Below are 13,996 nucleotides of genomic sequence, written 5' to 3' on the forward strand. Positions count from 1 at the left end.
TTCCTTCCAATCATATGACTCTCTCTCCCCGTCCTAGGTCAGCTGGTTGGCTCAATGGATGTGCACCTGCCCTACAGTCAGGAGGACTTGAGTTCAAATATAGCCTCACTTATTAGTTGTGTGACCTTGGGCAAGTCACTAATCCTAATTGGCTTCCCCCCCCAAAAAAAATTCTCAGAATAAAATTACTTCAGAAGAAGACATCTCCCTCCTATCTTCTTCTTATAATAATCAATTTTTAAAAGCATATTATGTAGGAATATAGAAATGTAAACAATGTTTATAAACTTAATGGCATTATAATCTATTTGGAGAAACAAGAAAATATCCATAAAAAGATAAGTAATAATTCAAAATAGCATATACTAAAAAGTTAAGAGAATAGCACAAATCATATGTGCCAAAGGAATTCCTATTTCCCAGGACTACTGGGAGGAAAATGTTTAAGTACTACATAAATGAATTACAATTAGGGGAAAACGATGAGTGTTATTTTAGATGCATTTAAATTTGAAGGGATAGGAGAACATTCAACAAACATGTCTATCAGATAATTAGAAATAAAGGACTCAGTTTCAAGAAATCAACACTGGAGATGTAGATTTGAGAATCTACTAGATTAGAGAGATAAATGAAGCAAGGAAAGTAGGTGAGAGCTTCAAGAGACAGAGTAGAAAAACAAAAAACCAAGGACAGATACCTGGAATATTCTCATATTACCCCTTGTCCACACTATTACAATAAAATCTGACTTGTACTCTCTACCTTGTGTCTATCCCCTTTCTAGTCTATCTTCCACACGGCTGCTGAAGTGATTTTCTTAAAATCTGACTATGTCCTCATCGTCTTCAATAAACTGTAGTGATTCCCTGTCTTAAACATTATTTGTTCTGCCCAAGTCTTCAACCCAAGCACAAGTTACTTTAGGCAAAGAAACAAGAATGAAGATAGATTAAATGTACTAAGGGCTGATTTGAGCAAATCTAAACTTGAGTCAAAAATAGTTTCTTTTAACTTGACCTATTTATTGCCAGGAAAATATATAAGTGTATATGTGTAGGAAGGGCTGAGAGAAAGGTGACTTAGGAGATCTGCATGGCTGCACAGAATGTCTTTGCTGAATATTTGTTTATATAGTTTTGCTTGGTATTTGTTTATAATTAGTAAAAATGTCTCCTTTTTTTTGCTTTTAAAAAAATATATGTCATTGATTCAATTCCTTCGGATAAAAAATGTGCATTATGAGGCTGGCTTGCACCTGATGTAAGATACTCCCCCAGGATAAAATATTAACTCTTCTATTTTAAAATTCTTTATAGTCTAACTCTTTGTCCCTCTCCAATCTTCTTAGACATACACAGTTATGCTGCAGCTAAACTGGCTTACATGACCTTCCTCAAAAGAGTGCTTCATTTCCTCAATCTCTATGCCCCATTCTTAAGTTGCACTTTTGTTTCACCTTTTTCTCTTGTAAATTCCTGATTTCATTGAAGACTCAATTCATTTACCGACTCTCTAATGCCCACTCCACTGACAATCTGAGGGTGTCATAGCTTCCAAAATCATCTTACATTTTTTGTAACTATTCTATAATAATAGTTCCAATAATAATAATTCTAAACTATATATTTTATTAACATGATAGCTCATTTATTAGAATATAATCTTCCTAAGGAAGATTTCACTTTTGTCTTTGAATCCCCAGTGTTTAGCACAATATAGGGCACCTAGCAGTGGATTAGTTGATGAATAATTGTTGAGAGGCTGACTGATTGAATGACTCACAGACAGGAGAAAAGAGTGGAATCAGGGAATGAGAGAGAGAAGATGGTTCTCATTATGATAATCAGGCCCAGGGTAATGTCAAAGAAATGTGGTGATTGTAGAGTTTCAAAAATCAAGTGCCTCACAGTATAGAATGGAAGATCATTAAATTTCTGATTTTCTACATACAGAATTGTCTCAAATTTATAAAAATACAGGCCATTCTCCAATTGATAAATGGTCAAAGAATATGAACAATTTTCAGATGAAGAAATTAAAACCATTTCTAGGCATGTGAAAAAATACTCCAAATCACTATTGACTAGAGAAATGCAAATTAGGACACTAATTATGTATCCAAAGGACACATTATTATTAGTTATTAGGAGGTACCATTACGCATCTCTCAGATTGGCTAAGGATGACAGGAAATGATGATAAATATTGGAGTGAATGTGGGAAAACTAGAACACTAATGCACTGATGGTGAAGTCGTGAACTGATCCAACCATTCTAGAGAGCAATGTGGAACTAGATTCAAAAGGCTATCAATGCAGCAGTATCTCTACTGGGTCTATATTCCAAGGATCACAAAAAAGGGAAAAGGACCCATATGTGCAAAAGTATTTTTAGCATTTTTGTAGTGGCAAGTAACTGAAAGCTCAGTGGAATCCAACAGCTGGGAAATGGATGAATAAGTTATGGTATATAAATGTTATAGATTATTACTGTTCTATAAGAAACTATCTCAGAAAAATCTGGAGAGACTTGCATTAACTGATGCTAACTAAAGTGAGTAGAACCAACAGAACATTGTACATGGCAACAACAGATTATGTGATAATTAATTCTGATGCACATGACTCTTTTCAACAACGAGATGATTCAGGTCAATTCCAATGATCTTGTGATAGAAAGAGCCACCTGTGCCCTGAGAGAGGACTGTGGCAACTGAATGTGGAACAATGTATTACTTTTATCTTTTTCATACTTGTTTGCTTGCTTTTTTATTCCATTCTCATTTTTCTTTTTTGATTTTATTTTTCTCATGCAGCATAAATGTAGAAATATGTATAGAGGAATTACACATATTTAACATATATTAATTACTTGCTGTCTAGGGAAGGGAGAGAGGGGAAGGGAAGGAGAATATTTTGGAAAAGATTTTGCAAGGGTGAATGTTGAAAACTATCTTTGCATGTATTTTGAAAATAAAAGGCTATTTTAAAAAATAAAGCTGAAACAAAAATATTTAAAAATTGATTTTCAAGCTATTAACTTTAAAAAGAATTGTCTCCTTAGAAAGAAGTGGCATTAAGGAGCAAGTGGGGCTAATGAGAAAATGGAGATAATGTAGATTATTCATTCAAGAAATTTAGTGTTTAAAAAAAAAGGAAAGGAAATCTTTCCTTAACCCTGTCTATCCAAATCCTATACATCTTTCAAGACTCAGGTAAAATTCTTTCTTCATGCATTCCCAGGCTAGTTATCTCTCCATGTGAATGATTATACTGCTTATTATATATGGCTTGCATTTGACAATTTGTTATATGATGCTTTGTGGTATTTCTTATACTAAAATATTGTGTGCCATATAATTTGAAGTTCAAGTCCAATTGCATAAGATTCTCCTCCTTGGTGGAGAATGATGCTTCAAGTCTACATGAAATGCCCAGAAGACAAAAACTTAGAATCAGAAAGATCCTAGTTCTTCTGGTTTCCAGTTTCAAGAAGAGAAACGCATATTTCAAGGTTCATTTCCTAAAAGGAGAGAAAGAGTTTGGAAGGAAACCAACATTCAGAGGAAACAGCGTCTTGATAATGTACCTGTTCCCAGCTTTCTACTCTATAAACTTCAGGGATTTTCCTTTTGGATAAGATCGTGGATTCTCCATCTTGTGGTTGTGCTAAGATATTTTTCCACCCAATGGGGGTGCTCATTCACTTTGTAGATTGTCTGGTATATTCTTATCAACAGAAAACTCTGATTTCTATTTTCTACTAGCTTAGATAAATAGGTTTATTATCTATGTGATAGTCACAATATAAATGATATTTGGTAGGAAGAGATCCAAGCCTTTACATATAGTTTAGAGCATGGGTCCTCAAACTACGGCCCACGGGTCTTATCACATGCAGCAGCTGAGGACATTTATCCCCCTCATCCAGGGCTATGAAGTTTCTTTACTTAAAGGCCCACAAAACAAAATTTTTGTTTTTACTATAGTCCAGCCCTCCAACAGTCTGAGGGATAGTGAACTGGCCCCCTATTTAAAAAGTTTGAAGACTCCTGCTTAGGGCATGACTTTCCCCTCAAGGAATAGTGACCAGAAGCATAGCAGGAACTATTTTTTTTTTGCATCTCCAGAAACTGGAAATGTTTCTTCATATCCCCAGAGGTTGGCACCTAATATATACCTGGCACCTAAGAGATGGTTAAGAAATGCTTATTGATGACCAAAATAAGTATTTTCCCTTGCCTAGCAATATTTAGGATGATAGAGATTAAATTCTAATCCAGTATTCCCTCTCTAAGAATTGTGATTTGTCTCCCTTGGAGAAAAGTGGAAAATTTACATTCTAGGGATATTCATATCTCTCTATAGTCACATTCAGACAAGCAAATGTAGAAACATAATCTGCATGGGAAACATATGTGCTTTACCTCTCCTACTATTAATTAAACTTTACATGTTCCTGTCTGACATCTTTGTAGACAAAGATTATAGGCCTAAATTTCTTTGTATTCCCAAGACATATAGTTTGATGATAGAAAACTATATCAAAGAAAATAGCAATGATTAGGAATAATACTCAAAAAGTCTAATTCTACAATTAATGTATTGAATATGCCATTCTTTTACAAGCATGAACCAAATGCAGGCAATGCTAACACCAAAAAGATACTTATGAGTCCCCAACCTTGAAAAACTAGTTTGACTTCATGTCAGTTTTGGAATGGAGCAAGATGAAGATGGTTTTCCTAGAGATTTAATCCTACACCATGTCAATTTCAAACTGGAGATACCCTAAGAAGAAAAAATTTGAAGGTTAGGAAGCTTAATTTCACTCCAAGATCCCAGAATAGATTAATGACTTCAGACAGGTTCTGAAACTCTCTCTTGGAGGTCCTATGAAGTGAAAATCTGTATCAGATTTTCTAGAACTGAGAGTAAGTCACCATCTGTTCCAGTATTTTCCCTTTTACATCCAGAATAGGCTATTCATGGCACTGGTTATGATTTAATCATTTATTAACTGGGACTCTTGTTAACATATTAAGTGTGAAAATATGTATAAAAGAATTGCATATGTTTAACATATATTGCATTACTTACTATCTAGGGGTGGGGGTGGGAAAAAGGGGAGTAGAAAAATGTACAGCACAAGATGTTTCAAATATTTTGAAAATAAAAAGCTATTAAAAAAAGAAAAAAAACATCATTTTAAGTTAATTACATTTAAGGAACATCATGGGCAACTTTTATAAAAGTACAGTGATACTCAATGCTACTAAAGAATCCTCTAGCAACAAAATTCCTTTATAATAAAACTAGTCATGCTAAAATAGATAGGTAGCTGTCAGATTGGCTAGAGTGACAGGGAAAGATAATGTGGAATGTTGGAGGGGATGTGGGAAAACAGGGACACTGCTACATTGTTGGTGGAATTGTGAACACATCCAGCCATTCTGGAGAACAATTTGGAACTATGCTCAAAAAGTTATCAAACTGTGCATATTCTTTGATCCAGAAGTGTTTCTACTTGGCTTATACCCCAAAGAGATACTAAAGAAGGGAAAGGGACCTATATGTGCCAAAATGTTCGTGGTACCCCTGTTTGTAGTGGCTAGAAGCTGGAAAATGAATGGATGCCCATCAATTGGAGAATGGTTGAGTAAATTGTGCTATATGAATGTTATGGAATATTATTGTTCTGTAAGGAATGACCAGCGGGATGAATACAGAGAGGACTGGCGAGACTTACATGAACTGATGCTAAGTGAAATGAGCAGAACCAGGAGATCATTATATACCTCAACAATGATACTGTTTGAGGATGTATTCTGATGGAAGTGGATCTCTTCGATAAAGAGAGCTAATTCAGTTTCAATTGATCAAAGATGGACAGAAACAGCTACACCCAAAGAAAGAACACTGGGAAATGAATATAAACTGCTTGCATTTTTGTTTTTCTTCCCGGGTTATTTATACCTTCTGAATTCAATTCTCCCTGTGCAACAAGAAAACTGTTCAGTTCTGCACACATATATTGTATCTAGGATATACTGTAACCTATTCAACATGTAAAGGACTGCTTACCATCTGGGGGAGGGGGTGAAGGGAGGGAGGGGAAAAATCGGAACAGAAGTGAATGCAAGGGATAATGCTGTAAAAAATTACCCTGGCATGCATTCTATCAATAAAAAGTTATTAAAAAAATAAAATAAAATAATAAAATAAAATAGATAGGTAGAAAGATAGGTCATATACATAGATACATATATATGTATGTACTGTCTGAATATTTATATGAACAGATACACACAATATAGTATATACACAATATGTAGTGTAATGTATATAATATATACAACATATGTGTGGATAAATAAATATAAATGTGTGTCTGTATATAGACACACACACAAAAAAAAAAACCAAAAAAAACAATGCTTCTTTGTATTATCAGCTTTAAATATTCCTGCTAAAAACTCCATGAACGGCTAGGATAAAATATCTTGTTGTAAAATTTCTATTTGCCCATCAACAAGTGACAATTTACAAACTGTAAAGCCAGGAAATTTTGTTTTCTGTGTCTGTGTTCTGCACTTTCTATAACTTTTTAGCTTCCTGGTAATTCTCTGGTCCCAATTTTATCCTTATTCAGAGATACCCAATATAATACTGCTTTTTCCCAATTAAAAACAGGAAAGGATCTAATACTAACATCTGCTAAATCAATGACTGATTACATTTTTATTATTATTTGTTATCTTTTTATCTATCTTCTTTGAAAATATAATTGTTATTAAGTTAATAGTAGAGCTAGGGTCTAGACCTATGATTTCATTGGTTTAGGAAACTTCCAGTGCAAATTTTTTTCCATTGATGGAGCAGGTATGTTCTCTTTGCCTGGAAGGCTCTAACATTTGTCCAGACTCACAAAGACAGCCCATGTTAGAGCAAGGACATGAAGCCAGTTGTTTCTAACACTAAGGCTAATTCTCTATCCAAACTATAAGATGCAAATCAAAATATTTTTAAATCAATAAATTATCTCCATAATCTAATTTAGAAAAATCTAGATGACCACTCTTGATTTACATAAAATAATCATACATCATTTTTCTTTTAAAATTTTCTTTATTTTTTTCAGTTAACAAAATTGTATTGTTTTTTCACTCCTATGACTTAGCCCACAATTGACAGGTGAAAAGAAAACAAAGTACTTACCACAGAAGTGATCTGATTATGTCTCAGATTAAGTTCAGTCAGGGAAGTCAGGCCATTAAGATCATCAACATCATTTAAAAAGTTTCTGGCAAGGTTTAAAACTCTTAGGTCACACAAATGACTGACATTTTCAATTTTTGAAATCTGTTTTTTAAAGAGTGACATAAATAGAAACAATTAGAAGCATTTAAAAGCACATTTCTTAAATCTATCTAGGATATAAAACCTTTAAAATAAAAGCTAATATTCGATGACAAGCTAATGTTAATTCCCCTTAATGTCTTTATATATGTATGTTTGTATGTGTACACACACACACACACACACACACACACAAATGCATAATTTATTTATTAATTGCCAACTTTGTAACTTTAAATGCTGTTAGCAAAAAGTGGAATTCAAAAGCTTTCCTTATTTGTTTTCTTTCATGTACTATATCATTCCAATTTTGTTATGGTTGGAAAGCTATAAGACTTTTTAGTGACTATTTTTTAATTGTTTATTGCATGTTTTGCTTTTGGCCTTGGCAAATCATGTAATCAAATATTAATCAAATATTTATCATGTAATCAAATCAACTAATCAAATATTTATTCATTCTATGTACCCAACACTGTTTAGCAAAACAAGAAAAACTAACTCTAAGAAGTTTATAGACTAAGCTGGAACAAGAATACCATCCAACAACAATCACCATTTAAGTACCTATTACAAAAAAGATACTGCATTAAATCATTGGTTTTAAGCATTTTTTTGTGTCATGAATCTCTCTTGTCTGATAAAATCTATGGACTCCTCCTCAGAACACTGTTCTTAAATGCATAAAATAAGGTATACAGGATGACAAAGAAAAACAATTATAAAAATATTTCTAAAAACAAGTTCATGGATCCCAGATTAAGAACCCCTCTTCCAGATTTAGGGTATGAAAAAGAAAAAAAGAAAAGAAAAATAGTTCCTGCCCTTTAGAAAGCAAAAATCTGAGAAAACAGTATAACTCAACAACAAACATTTATTGAGATCTCACCATGTGCACAAAGCACAAATGAAAAAACAAAAAACAGTTCCTACCCTAAAAGAGCTTATATCAAGAAGATATAATGTGAGAATTTAAAAAAAAGATAAATAGAAAATCTCCTGAGAAGGAACAGAACAACAACTCAGAAGCTAACGATAAACTTCCCTTAGGAGAAAATCCCTGAACTGAACCTTGAAAGACATTCCTAGATGTAATAGAAAACTCTGAAGACAATACATATGTAATTATACAAATTACAAAATAAAAGAATATGCTATAAAAATAAATACCAAATTGTGTGATAGACTATAAATCTTTTAGTATCATTTCAAAAGTGGAAGAGATCAAGAGATTCATTGGAATATCAGAGAAATTTTCTAACTATAAATGGATGCTATCATAATATGAATGTTGTGCAATACTTAAATATAATAGTGCTCTTTTAATTTTGTAATATCCTAGCAGGATATTCCCTAATGCCACTCAATATCAAAATCTAGTTTCCATGCTGAAAATAATAAGATCATAGTTAGAACTCTGAAGCTGGAAAGAACCTCGAATAATATTATTCGAGATGAATTGACCTATTATCTTCTATTAGTCTTGCAATACCTTTGATGCACTTTTATAAAGTTAATAAAGAGAAAAAAACACTGATTTTTGTCCCATAAAGTATGTGCAATTCAAAAATCTAGGCATCACAGATCACTTCTAATTACTTGTTATGTATATTGTTTTCAAAGTTGCTAGTTAGATGAAGCCTATATGTTTTGCATAACTTCAAATGTGTCTTCTCCACATAAGTAGGGGAAATAGGGAAAGAGCAAGGGAGAAAATCTGGAACTTAAAAAAGTTTTCAAAACAAATATTAAAAAATTTTGAGATTCAACTGGAAAAGTAAAATATCAAATAAAATATGTTAATTTAGATGAAACTTCTGTTAATTAAACTTAGAATCCATTTAACATGTTGTCATTTGGAGAAAAGACTACCCTTCAAATAAGAATAGTAGGATATGTTCTCCAAAAAAGATACATAAAACATAATTAAATAAATAAAATTAATGTGGTAAAATATTTACTAAGATTTTTAAAAAGTGAAATTTTTCAGAAAAAGAACTTAAGAATAGTAGAATTTATAAAAATTTTCTCCCTTATTGTAGGTACCATGTAATATCCATAACTGGAGTATTTGGGTAGACTCAGCCACCCTTTTAGAGAAGATGGAAAAACTGGGACAAAAGTAATTTTTATCCAATAAAGCTCATTTGCCCTAGAGAATGCAGAAAGTCAAATAAGCAAAGAAAAAGCAGATCTTTTTGAAACTACAGAAGAATCTTGTATGAGATGTCCACTCAATAGAAAGAATCCTGTCTGTATACTAGGGGAAGGAAAAGCCAATGGACAAATTTACTATGTCCCTTCTCTCTCCTCCCCTCCTCACTGCCTTGTGGCAGAGGGGTTTCCCTAGCTTAATGAAACTGGGCTCTGCTGTGCAGAGTTACTCAAGAACAGATCATAGTGAAGAGTACATAAGGTGACCCACTCGAGAAGGACATGCCAGACCACTGAAGTATCTTTGCCAAAAAAAACCATGAATAGTCAGTTGTTGTCCCTTGCTCTTGACAAGGACCAAATAACATCACTCAGCTGGAATTAAGTCACAATGTGATCAAACTACTGGAAGTTCGGATTGCTTTTTGTTGGATACCAATAATCCATATGAATATTTGGGGTGGAGAAGCCTCTAAATCTGTGCCCCTCAGCTTCTTTTGAGTCCCTGCAGTGTCTTCTGCAGCATCTCCCAAGTCACAAAATCGATTCCAAAGTTCTTCAGAGAAACCTTGGGAACGTCCTTGTATTGCTTCTGACCACATGTGAGTGCTTTTCTTGCATGAATTCTCTGTAAAATAGTCTCTTAGACAAGTCTATGTATGGCATTTGAACAATATGGTCAGATCATCAGAGTTGCTTTCTCCACAGTAGAATACGAATACTTGGTAGTTTAATTCAAGGACTTTGGTGTTTGGTACCTTATCCTGCCAGGTGATCTTCAGAATCTTCCTAAGATAATTCAAATGGAAGAAATTCAGTTTCCTGGCATGGCACTGGTATACTGTCCAGATTTCACAGGCATACAACAATGAGGTCAACACAATGGCTTTGTTGACCTTCAGTTGGGTAGTCAGTCTAATACCTCTTCTCTCCCACTACGGAGCCTTTAAAAGACTGAGCTCTAGTAATGCATGCATCAACCACATTATCAATGTATATAGTCCTGGAAGGTAAATGAACTTATCCACAGTATTTAAATTCCATTTGCTGTAAAGAAAGATTCCACATATGGATGATATTGTAATCACTGGTAGAGAAATTCTGTTTTCTTGATGTTAATTCTCAGGCCAAAATTAACACAAGCAGCAGAGAATCAGTCCATTCTTTGTTATATCTTCAAAACAAAAATTCACGTACCAACTCTTTCTCTATGTTGGTTCTAGCTCACAAGCCAAATCTCTGAAAGCCTTTTCAAGTTAAATAATTTACCATCGTGCGATAGCTGCCAGCAGCTGACAACATTGCTGAAAACATTATGCTTAAAAGCATGGGAGCAAGCACACAACTTTGCTTCACAGCACTAGTGACTTGGAAAGTGCATCCAAAGTTCGGAGTGCTCTTTGTGGGATACCAATAATCCATATGAATATTTGGGGTGGAGAAGCCTCTAAATTTGTGCCCCACAGCTTCTTTTGAGCCCCTGCTGTGTCTTCTACAGCATCTCCCAAGTCACAAAATCGATTCCAAAATTCTTCAGAGAAACCTTGGGAATGTCCTTGTATTGCTTCTTCCAAAACTCAGACAAGCATGCCATCATACAACTGACAAACAATACTGCTGAACTTCTCCAGGAACCCAAATTTTGACATAATTTTCCACAACCCTAACAACTGACAGGATCAAAAAAGGCCTTAATCACATCAACCTATGTTGTGTACAGATCTTTACTCTGCTTCTGGTATTTCTCTTGGAGTTGTTTGGCAACAAGTCCCCATTCCTTGGTTCTTTCTGAAGCTACATTGGCTTTCAAATGGTTGACCATCTTTCAGATAAAGGATTAATCAATTAAGGAAGACTATGGCAAGAAGCTTGCCAGCAATGACTAAAAGAAAGATCCCACCTCCACCCCCTGACTGTGACAGGACAATCTATTTCCTTTATTTTTATAGAGATAAAAAATGGGAGTGACCTAGAATTCCTAGAGGATCACACCTCCTCTTGCCATATGACCCAGAAAGTTTCAGTCAGCTTTGTATGAACAATGGACCTGCCTTCTTGTAAATGTTGGTTGGAATAGAGTCAGCACCAAGAAGTCTTTGCCATAAGAAAGAAGCCAAAAGATATTCAAACCATTTTAGCTAGAGAGGGATTCACTGCAACCTGAGGTAAATGGTCAATGGGCTTCAATACTGATTAATGATGATCTGTTGAGATTACTAGAAGTATTTAGTCTATTTCTGTGGGATCACATCGTTGTCACTAATCCAAGCGTCTCTATGAGTACTGAGTAGCTGAGATATACCATACATCTTTGGCCCATGATAAGCATGATAAAAGCACTCGTTTCTATCAGTGTTACTGTCAATACTAAACTGAATTTCCTGCTTTTTTACTTGGCCAAGGATGCTGCATCTCTCTACGCTTTGCTTGCACTTTACTTTTGATGGAGTTAAATACTAGTTAAATCTAGAGATAGATGAACTATCCCATTGGTGTACACTGCGGAGTTCTCACTTTTCATTTAACAGCTTCTGAATTTCCCCAACATTTTCATCAAATCAGTTTTAACATTCACAAGTGTTCTTGTGATCAGTGGTCAGTGGTCAAAAATGAGTAAATGCAATGTTGTATACTACATCTCTGAAAGCTCCCACTCCTTTTCAGCTACATTGTTGCCAATTATGTTTTGGCACAATTTCCTCTCCAAGTTAGGAAGGAATTGTTTTCTCTCAGAGAAAAAAAAAAAAAAAAACATTCTAACTTGATGACATCAAGTGCTATAGTAGTTACCTTGCCTTGAGGGCATCGTTTTTGTTGAATGTAAATATTTAGTTTAGAGAGGATAAATCTATAATCAGAACAGCACTCTGCACCACACATTGTCTTCAATACTCTCACAGCCTGTCTTTTCTCCTTACAATGATATGGTCTACTTTACAATGTTTGCTGCAAGGATGTATCTACAGAGTTTTGCATGTAGATAAGCAGAAGACAATGTTTGTGATGACTTCATAAGATGCACAAGTCTTCAGTAGTTGCTGTTGCTGTTTCCAACTCCATCCCTCCCCATTCCTCCCTGCCAACTCTAGCATTAAAGTCACCCAGAAATATAAGCTTGTCCACTTTTGGCACATTGATGATGAGAGTCTCCAGTTCTTCATAACATTTTTCTTTGACCTCATCAGGGTTTATCATGGTGAGAACACAGACACTGATGATGGTGGTATGGTATTTTACTGCAAGTAGCAATCACCTTGCCATGAGCCTACCTTTGGAAGGCACATGGGTTTGTTTAGTGGATTAGTTCTGATTGCAGTACTTATGCCAGCTTCACTGAAGCCACCCCTGAAAAACATGCATCCTGTTTTGACGTTAAGAAGCTGGCCTTTGTTTGTCTAAGCTGCTTTTTGCAGGTTTTGAGTTCTCTTGCAATAAGAGCTGTTCCTCTTTCAAGTCTACTGGATTTTTGTGTTGTCTGGTGTGTACAATATTCCATGTGCTGATGGTGAGTAGACTCATGTTTGCTAAAGTTTTTGTACTTATTTTTTTTTTTTGTTTCAACCACAAGATGAGATTCCTCACCAATGGTAAACAGGCCAGGGTTGGGTAAAGTAGACAGTTTTTAGAGCACCATTTCTAGCCCCTTCCTCACACTAGAAAGTGAGTAGTTTGGTCCCAAGAATGTTGCTCAGATACCAGGGGGCTGCCAAATCCCACTGCTGCTTCCAATGAGATGATTCTATAACCTGGGCCACCTGTGTGCAGCTCCCAGTTTTTCTGCAACTGCTGCTTCATCAATTGCCTATTGCCCCAGGACTTTGAGATAGGTAAAAATGGTGACATGGTGTGAGTGATATCTTTTGATTCATTCATAAAATGGATTTAAGTGAGGTAGAGTAATACAAAGTCATCTGCCTCACTCTCTCTTCCAAAGTTGTCCCAGTCTAGTGACAGGACAGAGCCAACTTGGTGAGGGCTCAGGATGCATTGTATGACATTCGTATCTTCAAAGTCTAACCAAGTTCTAAGCATTCCACACCACCTGCTTCAACTGACTCCATGGCCAATGGAACTAATTGTTTTAATCTACCCATTCTGTCAGGGTAAGTTTTCACATGCTTGGAATAGATACCCCACTGACACATCAAAGAGTCTGAGACTGCTGGGTTACCCTCAACCTGGTTTAGCTCGTCTGCCTAAATAGTGAACTGGGATGTGGTCACTGAACATGTTATGGCTTCTTGGAGCCACAGGCCCCCAAAGGGGAAAAGCAACTTTCATACCAGCAATACTAAGTCTTCTCTGAACACAACCTACCATCCAGGACAGTACTAAAATGATAAAAGACATGATATCATAAAATAAACACTTCAGGTTGGAAGGTATCCACTATACTACTGGGGAAGAGCAGAGAACAACTATAAGTAGCTCCAAGACTAATGAAGTAGCTGGACCAAAGCCTAAAGGAATCTAGCTATGAA

General features: G+C 35.2%; 1 protein-coding gene across 3 annotated transcripts in view; it reads right to left on the reverse strand.

Moving 5' to 3' along the window:
- The window catches only part of LRRC49 (leucine rich repeat containing 49), a 189,719-nt gene that overhangs the window by 132,676 nt on the left and 43,047 nt on the right, over nt 1-13,996 (reverse strand). For 2 of the 3 annotated variants that reach the window (XM_051980750.1, XM_051980749.1), the window contains one exon: nt 7,221-7,364. The exons of the other annotated variant lie outside the window; for it this stretch is intronic. In XM_051980750.1, the coding sequence (XP_051836710.1) occupies nt 7,221-7,364 (144 nt within the window). The remainder of the gene's footprint in view (nt 1-7,220; nt 7,365-13,996) is intronic. 3 annotated transcript variants of the gene reach the window in all.

This window comes from Antechinus flavipes, chromosome 2 (assembly GCF_016432865.1).
Source record: "Antechinus flavipes isolate AdamAnt ecotype Samford, QLD, Australia chromosome 2, AdamAnt_v2, whole genome shotgun sequence".
Lineage (NCBI taxonomy): Eukaryota > Metazoa > Chordata > Mammalia > Dasyuromorphia > Dasyuridae > Antechinus > Antechinus flavipes.